This window comes from Mytilus californianus, unplaced genomic scaffold, assembly GCF_021869535.1.
Source record: "Mytilus californianus isolate M0D057914Y unplaced genomic scaffold, xbMytCali1.0.p SCAF_1, whole genome shotgun sequence".
NCBI lineage: Eukaryota > Metazoa > Mollusca > Bivalvia > Mytilida > Mytilidae > Mytilus > Mytilus californianus.
In genome coordinates, this window is record NW_026262581.1 from 141,255,539 (window position 1) to 141,269,009 (window position 13,471).

At 32.0% G+C, this 13,471-nt stretch overlaps 1 protein-coding gene across 1 annotated transcript in view; it reads right to left on the minus strand.

Annotated features, from left to right (window-relative positions):
• The window catches only part of LOC127739169 (uncharacterized), a 78,683-nt gene that overhangs the window by 10,303 nt on the left and 54,909 nt on the right, over nt 1-13,471 (minus strand). The window contains exon 5 of the mRNA XM_052250770.1: nt 5,810-6,062. Within this exon, the coding sequence (XP_052106730.1) occupies nt 5,810-6,062 (253 nt within the window). The remainder of the gene's footprint in view (nt 1-5,809; nt 6,063-13,471) is intronic.

The window sequence follows — 13,471 nt, forward strand, 5'->3', positions numbered from 1 at the left end:
GATTTTTTAATGAAATCAAACAAACTTTAATTTTGGACATCACTGTGGTCCAATTTGATAACAGGGCCCTGAAAATCGAAAGTCTAAATACACGGTTAGATTTAGCACATTAAAGAACGTCATATAATTAATTTTTGGACAGAATCAGCATATTCAAGTATACCAAGAAATCAATATAGGAGTAAGATCACGAATGGTTCAAACTAAGAATTTGATGTTTTTTTTAAATCAGTCCAAAATACTACAAATTTCAAGTAGAAATAGTTGCGATGTAACTATTTATACAAGGTAACTTGTTTTTGACACATCATATCTAAAATTAAGTATGCCTTATTTTTTAAACATGAGTTTTTTGTAAAATTTTCAATATTACCAACAGTTTTTTACATAATTTACTTTGGACGCCATCCCTGATCCAGGATGTTTTGTGTCTAGGGATTGAATAACATGATTGGCAACTTTTGGCTACTGAACATTTTTTATCCTAAGTGGCGTTCAAGGGTGGTGAAAGTTATTGGATATACTGGCAGCTAAAGTATGTCATGTCTCAAATTCCAGTGGTTGTACATGTGTCAAACACTTCGAAAAGTTAAAGCGAGTATTTATAATTAAAAATGTATTGCAAGTTACATTGAAATTATAAAGTGCTACTGTTGAGGTAAATTTGTGCACTTTAACCCACAAAATAGGCAAGATTTTCTGAATATTCAATTTTCACTCCCGGGGTGGGGGATTTAAGTTTTGTTATTTTTCTAGTTGCCTTTTATCCACTATTTATTTGTAAATGACAAACTGAATAGGAATAAAAAATACAGTTTAGTGTACATCATACATATACTAGTTTTAATCGAAAGCTCATCTAATTAGGTTTAAATAAATGGGGAATGTGTCCATGGAACACAGATGATGCCCCCGCTTGCATATAATGTTATAAAGGGCCATAACTCAAGAACTGTAAAAGTGACACTACCCAAATTTGAACTTGAACTGAATTTTATGGTAATAAGCATTGTTTATAAGTTTCATAACATTTAGTTGACGTAAACTTAAATAAGAGAACAGAAACGAAAAATTCAGCAATTTTTCCATTTTTAAAGGGCATAACTCTAGAATAGTAGAAGTGATGCCACTAAAATTCAATCTTTGTCTGTGTTTTGTGGTAATTAGCATTGTGCATAAGTTTCATAACATTTGGTTGAGGCAAACTAAAGTTAGAGAACAGAAACAAATATTTCAGCAATTTTGAGATTTGCAAAGGGGTATAACTCTAGAACAGTAAAAGTGACGTCAACAAAATTCAAATTTGATCTGTGTATTGTGGTAATTAGCATTGTGCATAAGTTTCATAACATTTGGTTCAGGCAAACTAAAGTTAGAGAACAAAACTAATATTTCAGCATTTTTTCCATTTGTAAAGGGGCATAACTTTAGAACGGTAAAAGTGACACCACCAAAATTCAAAATTGATCTGTGTTTTGCGGTAATAAACATCGTGAATAAGCTTCATAACATTTGGTTGAGGCAAACTCAAGTTAGAGAACGGAAACAAAAAAATCAGCATTTTTTCCATTTGTAAAGGAGCATAACTCTTGAAAAGTAAAAGTGATGCCACCAAAATTCAAACTAGATCTGTGTTTTGTGGTAATAAGCATTGTGGATAAGTTTCATAACATTTGGTTGAGGCAAATTAAAGTTAGAGAACGGTAACAATTTTGGAACGTACGGACGGACAGACGTACAGACGGACAAGGGTAAAACTTAATGCTCCCTCCACTAGTCGGGGGCATAAAAATCCAGAAAATCAAATTCACATTTTACAAAGTATAGAAAATATATTCAATATCTGCACGTCAGAGCCATTAAAAATCACCTTTTTCGTTAAGCGAAAAAAATAGACGATGTTTTGCAACTGCATTTTAAGTCAACTTTTGCCGCATGACCATATATAATTTTTTGGTTGTTATGCAACACTGACATTTCTAATAACTGGAAATGCTACCCATTTTTTCCTAGTTTGTGTAGTCTTTGAGAAATTAAATATGGAATACCACTGGTACCCTATGGAAAATGCATTACAAATAATTGCGCTCTTGTAACCAGAAATGTTTGGAAATTTGTATTCAAAGGGAGATAATGTTATGTATTTATAGTGAATTATGATTTTATTGTATTTTGAGTTATTTCCCTTTGATCTGAAAAAGCCAATCTATTTTAGAATATGACTCAACTATTAGTTGTTCAATAAATCTATAGATTTAGATTTAGATTTTTGGTGTTTTATCGCCACTTTTAAGCACCGCTTTTGGGCTATTTCGTGGCGGCCAGTTGGTATTGGTGGAGGAAGCCGGAGTTCCCGGAGAAAACCACCGACCTTCGATAGGAAAACTGACAATCCTAGTCAATTAAGATTGGAGTCGAGTGCACCCGCACGAGCGGGGTTCGAACTCACAACCTCAGTGTTAACTGGCTAGTGATTACAGTAGTAACTACTTAGACCACTCAGCCACCGAGGCCCCTCAATAAATCTATAAATGTAGAGCTTAATTAACTATTTAATATCTCAACCCTCCTATTGTGGTATGGAAACTTGTGCTAAAATTCCTTTCACATCCATACACTTATACTAAAGTTATTGTCTGTGAACCAATTTATTTTCCATAAACCAAATTATTTTCCATGAACCAGTGATGTAAACCACAAAAATAGTTCTCTGAAATTAGATATGATGTTATTTCTATTTTCAACTATGACCCAACTTAAAATTTCTGCTAATTGTCTAATAACATCTCTGAATTTAGATTCTGAGCAAATATGTAATAATAGCATAGTTTCTGACACAGAATGAATGTGGTATAAGTTCTTAAATAATTTTAAAATGTGACATTTACCAATTAAGGTCCAATATTCAAATTCTAAATACATGGTTTTGACCCCTTTTTGGTCCTTAATTACTAAACAGCTACAACAATAACCCCCAAAATTAATCCCAACCTTCCTATTGTGGAATGGAACCTTGTGCTTAAAATGATATACAGATCTATACAGTTACATGTATACTCAAGTTATTGTCTGTGAACCAGACAAATTATTGTTTTTGTTAGGCCCTTTTTGGCCCCTAATTCCTACTATAATAACCCCCAACCTTCCTATTGTGGTATGGAACCTTGTGCTAAAATTGAATAGAGATCCATACACTTATACACAACTTATTGCCTGCAAACCAGAAAAATAGTTGTTTTCTGCCCCTTTTCAACCCCTAATTATTAAATGGTATGGGCCATGACCCTCCAAAAATCATTCAAAACTTTCCTTTTGAAGTATGGAACCTTGTGGTAAAATTTAAAGAAATCTATACTCTTATACACCAATTATTGTCCCGAAACATGAAAATTGCTTGTTTTGGCCCCTAATTCCTAAACGGCTACGACAATAAACCCCCAAATTTTAATAAATCCCAACCTTCCTATTGTGGTGTGGAACCTTGTGCTAAAATTTTGACCAAAGAAATATCTTTTATACTCAAGTTATTGTCTTAAAACTAGACAAATAATTGTTTTTGGCCCCTTTCTGGCCCCTAATTACAAAACAGCTAAAACAATAAACCCCAAAATCAATCCCATCCCTCCTATTGTGGTATGGAACCTTGTACTAAAATTTCTTACACATCCATCATTACACTAAAGTCATGAAAGTTATTGTCTGCGAACCAATTTATTTTCCATGAACCAGTAAAACTGACCTTTTTTGGCCCCTGATTACAAAACAGCAAGGACAATAGCCCCCATAAACAATCCCAACCATTCTTAAGTGGTATGGAACCTTGTGCTAAAATTTCATAGAGATCCATGAACTTATACTCAAGTTATTGTCTGCGAACCAAAATGTCTTCAGTCGCAGACGCAGACAACACCATAACATAATACTAACGCAAATTGCGGTCGTATAAAAAACCAAACAAATGAAATTGATCAACTATAAGCAATTCAGCATAGCAAAAACCCTACCATTCAATTTTTGTTGAAATCAAACAGTTTAATTTTTGGACCCTTTTTTGTTTGTTGTTGTTTGTGCTTGCTGCTTGTCTCATGAGTCATGTATAATCCTGCCACATTCTGTATACATGTGCATATTTGTGTCATTTGTTGCTGTCTACCAAAATTGTTGTAAATTTTTTGTTTAAGTATAAATCAGGCGGTTGTTTTTCTCTGTTGGATTGCTTCCCACTCTGTTTTCTCCATAAACTAGACCTAATCACAAACTAATACATTTTTGACGCAGCCGCCGCCGGAAACTACATACCTATGTCTCACTTTTTGACTCCGTATGATAATAAAAAGATCTTAAAGACTCATCAGTCAGGGGACTTATTGAAATAAGTGATTATTAAATCACTTATTTAAGTAGCAAATTCGAAGTTTTGTCACAAATTGTGATTTTGTAGTTTTACCAAAATTTTAAACACATAGGTTTAGATAATATCTTTTCATTAGTAAAATTGAAAAAAATGAACTTTTTGCTTCTTTTAAGCAGCAAGGTTTATGCCTTTGATGCAATCATTTAGCTGCAAATTCTATTTTAGTTAAAAATGCTATAAAAATGGCTTTACATAATGGACTGATACTATCTTAACAGATTTTTCCCAGCAGTGGGAGTTTTTTTCCAGTAAAATTCAAGGTTTCTTCTTATAGATTATGTAATAAAATTCTACTGTGCACGATCAAAATTTCACTGTTCGAAAGGGGGGGGGGTTGAAATTAGTGGGGGTTATTAAAACAATACTTAAAGAAGTGATTTTCTGGAAGGAAATTGAGGTATGATACTTAAACAAGTGATTTTATGTCATTATCCTAGATTTAGTACAAGGTCATCCCCTGACATGACCCGGTCATCCTATCAACACAGATGTTGGTTCTGATAATTTTAGCAACGTAATTAGTCCCTGGATCATTAGTATTGTCTATTTAAAGGTACAATAAAATTAAATCACTTAGTCTAGTGATTAATTTGTACTACTTAAATAGGTGATTATTAAAGAAAGACAACTTTTTTTTCCAACCTTTCTGGACATAATGTTACTTGAATCAATGATTTAGAAAATCACTCATTTAAGTAAGTCCCCTGACTGCTCATAGAAGGACGACATCTCTGATTTTTTTTGTATTCACAAATTGACAACCACTTTAGACTAAGGTTTCTTTTGAAGAAACAATCCATAATATCAATAGATGAGGTTTTACATGTTTCCCTTCCAATATATGTTTAACTAGCCTGACCGGGTATACAGGGTTTTTTTTCTACAAAAACTAACATTTTTAGACTTTTTATAGTATCTTTTATTTGTCCCTTTTAATGAGAATGTACATTTTAGAGCTTATTTAGCCAGATGTACATTCATTAAAAAGAAAACATTGTTTGATATTAACATATTTTAAGCAAAAGAAAATAGGCTTTCAGAACATGTGACTATTAGCCTTGATGACTGTGATGTAATTATAGTAACGTTAAATGTATGATATTTCAGATCTTTAGCAAACATAAGCTAATTTTAAGTACATTTTGGCTATATTAATTAACATACAATGTAGAGCACAAGCATTGGCAAACTGATTTTTTTTCCCGGGAAAAGATAATGCAAAATAAACATACTATTAAATTATCTTTTTGAAAGACCGCTGCCTAGAATGTTTTATTTAAGAACATATATTCAACATTGACCAGCAAAAATCAGATATAGTTTGAAAATATATTTGATTTTAGGGCCAATTTGGCCAAAATTGAACCACCTCCTTGTTGACTGACAAATATTTACCTCTAATATTCCAAGGAACTGTATCTTCATGAGATATTTTCAACTTTTTCACTTCTTCTGTCATATCTTCATTGGTTGTTTTCATCTTTTTCACTTCTACTGACATATCTTCATTGGCTTTTTTCAGTTCCATTATTTCATCATTGGAATGTTTAATGCCAAGCATTATTTCCTGATTACTCTGGTCCAGTATCTTTGTCTTCAAAATATCACACTCCTGTTTCATTGGATGTCCACCTAATCTGCTGATAGCCTGGAAATGTAAGAGAACAGTCTTTATAAGTTAAATAAATGTAAGAGAACAGTCTTTATAAGTTAAATAAATGTAAGAGAACAGTCTTTATAAGTTAAATAAATGTAAGAGAACAGTCTTTATAAGTTAAATAACAAAGGATAATATGACTTATCACACTCCTGCTTCATTGGATGTCCACCTAATCTGCTGATAGCCTGGAAATGTACAGAGAACAGTCTTCATTAGTTAAAAATAACAGAGGTTAATATGACTCATCACACTCTTGCTTCATTGATTGTCCACCTAATCTCCAAATAGCCTAGAAATGTAGGAGAACAGTCTTATTAGTTAAATCAGTTAAATAACAGAGGTTAATATACATTTATTTCCCGTGCCGGAGGGAGATATGAAGATTTGTTCACCCAAGAATATTCATATTTCACGAGGGCTCTGCCCGAGGGAAATATGATTTTTCGAGGGTGAGCAAATCTTCATATCTCCCGAGGCAAAGGGAAATGAATGTTTTATTCCACTGCCTATGCTTTGTTTACTATCAATACATTAAATATTATTTTGCATACATTTTTTTTCTTATCCGCTTGTTTTTGTAAGTCAAACTAAACACGACATACCCATTTATAAACAGTAAGGATCAAAATTTAATTATAAGTCTTTTTGTTTTATCGTCTGAAATAAATTTGAACATGATAATGATTTTTGCTATCGCTATTTTAAGAAGAATAAGAAGTTCAAAACGTTATGTACATTAACCACGCGTAACGTCGCACGAAGTAATCCCGACATTTCAGAGGGGAATATGATCCTCAGAATGGAATATGAAGATTTGTTCAATGACACATGGGATAGTCTCAACCAATCAAATATTGATTAAACTATCAATATGTTTAAACAGTGGAATAATATGACTTATCACACTCCTGCTTCATTGGTTGTCCACCTAATCTACTGATAGCCTGGAAATGTACAGAGAACAGTCTTCATTAGTTAAATCAGTTAAATAACAGAGGTTAATATGACTTATGACACTCTTGCTTCATTGATTGTCCACCTAATCTCCAAATAGCCTAGAAATGTAGGAGAACAGTCTTATTAGTTAAATCAGTTAAATAACAGAGGTTAATATACATTTATTTCCCGTGCCGGAGGGAGATATGAAGATTTGTTCACCCAAGAATATTCATATTTCACGAGGGCTCTGCCCGAGGGAAATATGATTTTTCGAGGGTGAGCAAATCTTCATATCTCCCGAGGCAAAGGGAAATGAATGTTTTATTCCACGCCTATGCTTTGTTTACTATCAATACATTAAATATTATTTTGCATACATTTTTTTTCTTATCCGCTTGTTTTTGTAAGTCAAACTAAACACGACATACCCATTTATAAACAGTAAGGATCAAAATTTAATTTTAAGTCTTTTTGTTTTATCGTCTGAAATAAATTTGAACATGATAATGATTTTTGCTATCGCTATTTTAAGAAGAATAAGAAGTTCAAAACGTTATGTACATTAACCACGCGTAACGTCGCACGAAGTAATCCCGACATTTCAGAGGGGAATATGATCCTCAGAATGGAATATGAAGATTTGTTCAATGACACATGGGATAGTCTCAACCAATCAAATATTGATTAAACTATCAATATGTTTAAACAGTGGAATGATATGACTTATCACACTCCTGCTTCATTGGTTGTCCACCTAATCTACTGATAGCCTGGAAATGTAAGAGAACAGTCTTCATTAGTTAAATCAGTTAAATAACAGAGGTTAATATGACTTATCACACTCTTGCTTCATTGGCTGTCCACCTAATCTACTAATAGCCTAGAAATGTACAGAGAACAGTCTTCATCAGTTAAATCAAGTTAAATAACAATGGTAAATATGACTTATTCCTTTCTACCAGCAACAAAAATTAACTTAGCCCTTAAAAAAATAAATGTGGATAGTGTCCACATGTGGACACAGATGATGCCCCCGCTTGCATATCATATAGTTATAAAGGGACATAATTGAAGAACGGTAAAAGTGACACTACCCAAATTTAAACTTGATCTGAGTTTTGTGGTAATAAGCATTATGTGTAAGTCTCATAACATTTGGTTGAGGCTAACTTAAGTAGAGAACAGAAATTAAAAATTCAGCAATGTTTCTATTTGTAAACACATATAACTCTAGAACGGTTGTGTATAAGTTTTATAACATTTGGTTGAGACAAACTAAAGTTAGAGAAAGGAAACGATAAATTCAGCAATTTTTATGTTTATAAAGGGACATAACTCAAGAATGGTAAACGTGTCGCCATCAAATTTCATACTTAATCTGTATTATGTAGTAATAAGCATTGTGTATAAGTTTCATAACATTTAGTTGAGGCAAACTAAAGTTAGAAAACGGAAACAAAAAATTTGTTTCTTGATCTTAGTTTTGTGGTAATGAATATTGTGTATAGGTTTTATAATGTTTGGTTGGGTCAAACTTAAGTCACAGAATGGAAACTAAAAATTTTGCAATCTTTCGATTTATAAAGGGGCATAACTCAATAATGGTTAAAGTGACACTGCCCAAATTCAACTTGATGTGTGTTTTATCAGTGGAAGTCAAAATTACACATTGCATTAATTTTATTATATTGTATAAAGCATTGATTGTAGGTGATTCAACTATAATCATGGACAAAGGAAGATAACTCCAATTTTAATAATTACTTGATATTTAGAAGAAAATAAAAATTTTGCAATTTTTCCATTTATAAAGGGGCATAACTCTAGAACGGTTAAAGTGACGTCACCAAAATTCAAACTTAATCTGTGTTTTGTTGTAATAAGCATTGTGTCTAAGTTTCATAACATTTGGTTGAGGCAAACTTAAGTTAGAGAACGGAAACTAAAAATTTTGCAATTTTTCCATTTATAAAGGGGCATAACTCTAGAACGGTTAAAGTGACGCCACCAAATTTCATACTTAATCTGTATTATGTAGTAATAAGCATTGTGTATAAGTTTCATAACATTTAGTTGAGGCAAACTAAAGTTAGAAAACGGAAACAAAAAATTTGTTCTTGATCTCAGTTTTGTGGTAATGAATATTGTGTATACATGTAGGTTTTATAATGTTTGGTTGGGGCAAACTTAAGTCACAGAATGGAAACTAAAAATTTTGCAATCTTTCGATTTATAAAGGGGCATAACTCAATAATGGTTAAAGTGACACTACCCAAATTCAACTTGATGTGTGTTTTATCAGTGGAAGTCAAAATTACACATTGCATTAATTTTATTATATTGTATAAAGCATTGATTGTAGGTGATTCAACTATAATCATGGACAAAGGAAGATAACTCCAGTTTAATAATTACTTGATATTTAGAAGAAAATAAAAATTTTGCAATTTTTCCATTTATAAAGGGGCATAACTCTAGAACGGTTAAAGTGACGTCACCAAAATTCAAACTTAATCTGTGTTTTGTTGTAATAAGCATTGTGTCTAAGTTTCATAACATTTGGTTGAGGCAAACTTAAGTTAGAGAACGGAAACTAAACATTTTGCAATTTTTCCATTTATAAAGGGGCATAACTCTAGAACGTTTAAAGTGACGCCACCAAAATTCAAACTTGATCTGTGTTTTGTGGTAATAAGCATTGTGAATAAGTTTCATATATCTTGTTTTTTTTTTAAACTCTATTAACAGAAACTTACTAATATTAAGGTTTAAACTGCACATAAGCGCTTCAATTAAATTTTGTATTAGTGGCCCGAATACTCGTTTTCTGTATTGATATTCACGAAGTAGAAATTGCAGAGACTATGATGTTAACAAACAGTTCTATAGCATAGATTAAATCAAAAGTCATAAAGGATTTTTAAAAATAAGCAACAAATGTCTTCTATTGAGCAGAAAGAATTTAAATTGAAAGCTGTAAAATATCTTGGCGAGCGAAGTACAGTATGAAGATAATTAATCACACCACATCATCTTATTTGTATGTGGAAAGAAAACCGTAATTCACTTCAACACAGAAAATTTTATTTTCTAGTAAAGAAGTAAAAGATGAAAACACAGATAAAGATAAACATTGTGTATAGACAGTACATAGCATTACATGTATTTCAATAATCATAGAACACATTATAATTGTACAAAAGTCTTCAGACACCAGAACCACACGTGCACTCATAAACATCATTCTCATTCCGGAGGATTACATGCTTACTCTCAAATCAACATTCAGAAATAAACATTTAAATAAACGATAGTTTCATATAATACTTCCATTCATACGTCACTGACCACATTACATAGTACTGCTTTCTCTAATTGTACCTACAGGGCATGAAATATGTAGTCATTTGTAAAAATTGAAATATAATTCTTTCAAATGGTTCAATAAATCCTTTTTATATTTTCCCAGAACTCTTTTACTAGACAAAGTAATAGTTTAAAGGCAGTGGCTATTTTGCTGGCGCCGCCAACATTGAAAATATGCTATTTTGCTAACTCTCGGTAAGCGGAAGCATGCCAGTAAAAGATTTTGTTTACAGATATGCAATTCAAAACTGACTATTATTTCAAAATTAAATTTAATTTAAACATTTTTGATTTTGAAGCTATGTGATTCTATTTTTTAGACTGTATAACATTTTTATCAAATCGATATGCTATGTCTTTAGTTTTATTTACAGCATAGTTTAAAAATCTGAAATTTATTCTTATGCATATACATGTAGCAATAGACTGATTTTAGAAGTAATTTCAACTACATGTTTAAAGTGAAATGAAATGTGAACCTGTAAAAATGTTTTAAGAGTTTTCAAAAAGTTTGCTTAGTTCCAAAAAGTACGATATAAACAAATAGGTTTCACAAAGATGAGCAAGAGGAATACTGAGATAAACGTAGATGTGACAGCTACCCAACAATGATAAAATTAATATTCTATTCTTCAACTACACACTGCTCACTGTCACTTTCATCCATGGCATGTGAATAAATGCTGCATCTTCAAGAGAAGTTCCTCAATTCTGTACTCTATGTGTGATGTTCAGATTATATCTTGTATACCCTAGATACCAGAGTCTAGAGGCAGTGTGCGCAAATTAATATGTTCTCGTCTGGAATATGCATCTAACTTGCCGCTGGAAGTTAAACAGTCATCCATCATCATGAGACAAACAACTCAAGTAGTAAAATGGTGTGTTTCTTTGATATTCAATATTCTTTTTTTTTTCTTTTTTCCCAAAAAGTGAAATAATAGACGTTTAAATATCTTCTCAAAAGATTTTAAAATCTTTAATCATTTATTTAGTTATGTTTAAAGTCATTATTGTTCTGTAACTTTAGAGGAGATATGATTGATAGTTGTTTGATGGATGTCCAGTGGCAAATACTTCATGCATATTTATGATGTAGAGCAATTTAGAGAATCTATTTCAAACAGGAATTAAACAAGAAATTGCATGTGTTGTCATTGAACATAAGAGAAAATTCTACAAAGTTGGTGGGTGAATAAAATCATACAACACCATGATCATATAGAGGCGACAAAAAAAAAACAGCAATAAAAAAATATAAAAACAGATAAGTACAGATTGAACACAACCTCAGGCCACCACAAGAAATGCAAAAATCAAAAATATAAAGATATCTCATAGATAATTTATTCATAGTAAGCAGCCATTTTTGTTGGTCGCTTATAACATAGTCTCACTCAAATTTAAAAGAGACCACCAAAAAGGGACCAAATAAACAATTGCTCCTTGTATGCATTCTGACCAATTATGTACGCTATCCCGACTGAATATCAGATATTTATTTGAAGTTACCCAAGCTATATGATTGTGTCGGATAGTTTTGTTTCATCTCTATTTCAGTTTTCATTGAAAACAAATATTTGTTCTGGTTGAATGTCACGGATAGTATACACCATGCCCTCTCATGGCGTCGTAAATTTTATTTTAATTAACATGATTAAAGAAATATTAAAAAGCTTATTGAACCACTGTGCAATATGATATCAAAATTCTCACGTGGTTTCTTCTTATGTCCTACGATTTTCTATGTATGTTATTGCTCATAGTTCTGTAATTTATTTACACCATCTGAAGAAATTATCTAAAATGTTAACTTGGCATGCCATACATGATATAAAATGTGGACGTGAAAGAAAGCACTTCATCAAAAGCATCAACATGAGATTACATTCCGTGGAGGAATTACATTTCGACGATTTCGTCTTTAAAAAACAAAATAAGTGTATCTAAAAGGAAATTTGTATTAAATGTTTATGTCGACACCCATATCGATCTGCTGGATGCAGATTTTTACGGAAAAAAACTACGGCTCTAATACACTTTAGGGGACAACCATTTGATATTCTGGGGGGGGGCCAGGAGGATTTTGAAAATAAATAACTCAGCCTTGATAATCACAAAAATAAATGGTTTGTTCTGTGGTAGTTTGAAAATAAATTACCTGACTTGCAATGTATTGAAAATAAATAACTCAGCAGGTCTAATCGAAAGTATGAGATGGCACCAGATTCTTCATAAATTCATCTTTTTTCCAAAAAAAAAAAATCGGGAAACACTTCCCATATCTTTTAATAAAAGTATAAATATTATTTAAATATACTTGAAATGTCAGAAAATTGGTTTCATTTAACTTGAGGTTAATTGTCTCAGGAACACTTGCCTCACTTTTATTAAATCAGGGCCGTAACTACATTGAGACAAATGCCTCATGTAGGAAATTTCAAAACCAAACGCTTGTCTCCATATCAAATTGTGTTCACCGTGAGTGCCTTGCAAGAAGCAAGTTCTGTTCTCCCTCAGACGTAGCCCCTGATTTTTCGGGATCACTGTTTCTTATTTATTTGTCTTTTGTTCATTGATTGCCCTTCTGTATTCTGTTAGTGTTGCATTCATTTTGTAATTTAGTAATTTTATTATTAACTTGATTATGAGTTTAAAAAAAAACAGCAGCCACAGACTTAACTATGTGAATTACATTTTTGCTTTATCATGCATATTTGTCTTTTGATGTTGTTCCTAGAAACTTAAGTCTTACACTGAATCTATAACGTGATTTTGCTTTGAGATCAAAATATTGTCATAAAATTATTAAAACAGAACTTGCATTTTCAGTTTAAGAAAGGGTCTGGGGAACACCCAGAAGGCATGATTTTGCATCATTTGTTCTATAGCATCTTGGGCCTTCAGCGGTTCAAAAACCCTTCAAAAAAAATTTTGCCTTGCTCCGCTCGGCAAAACATGTTTGCCAATACTTTTAAAAGAGCCTTAGTTACAACCAAACTTTAATACTGATTGTGTATGCAATACATGTATATGCATTGGGGGATATAGAAGATTCATTTCTGCAGAGGATAATAATTAATTCTGATTAA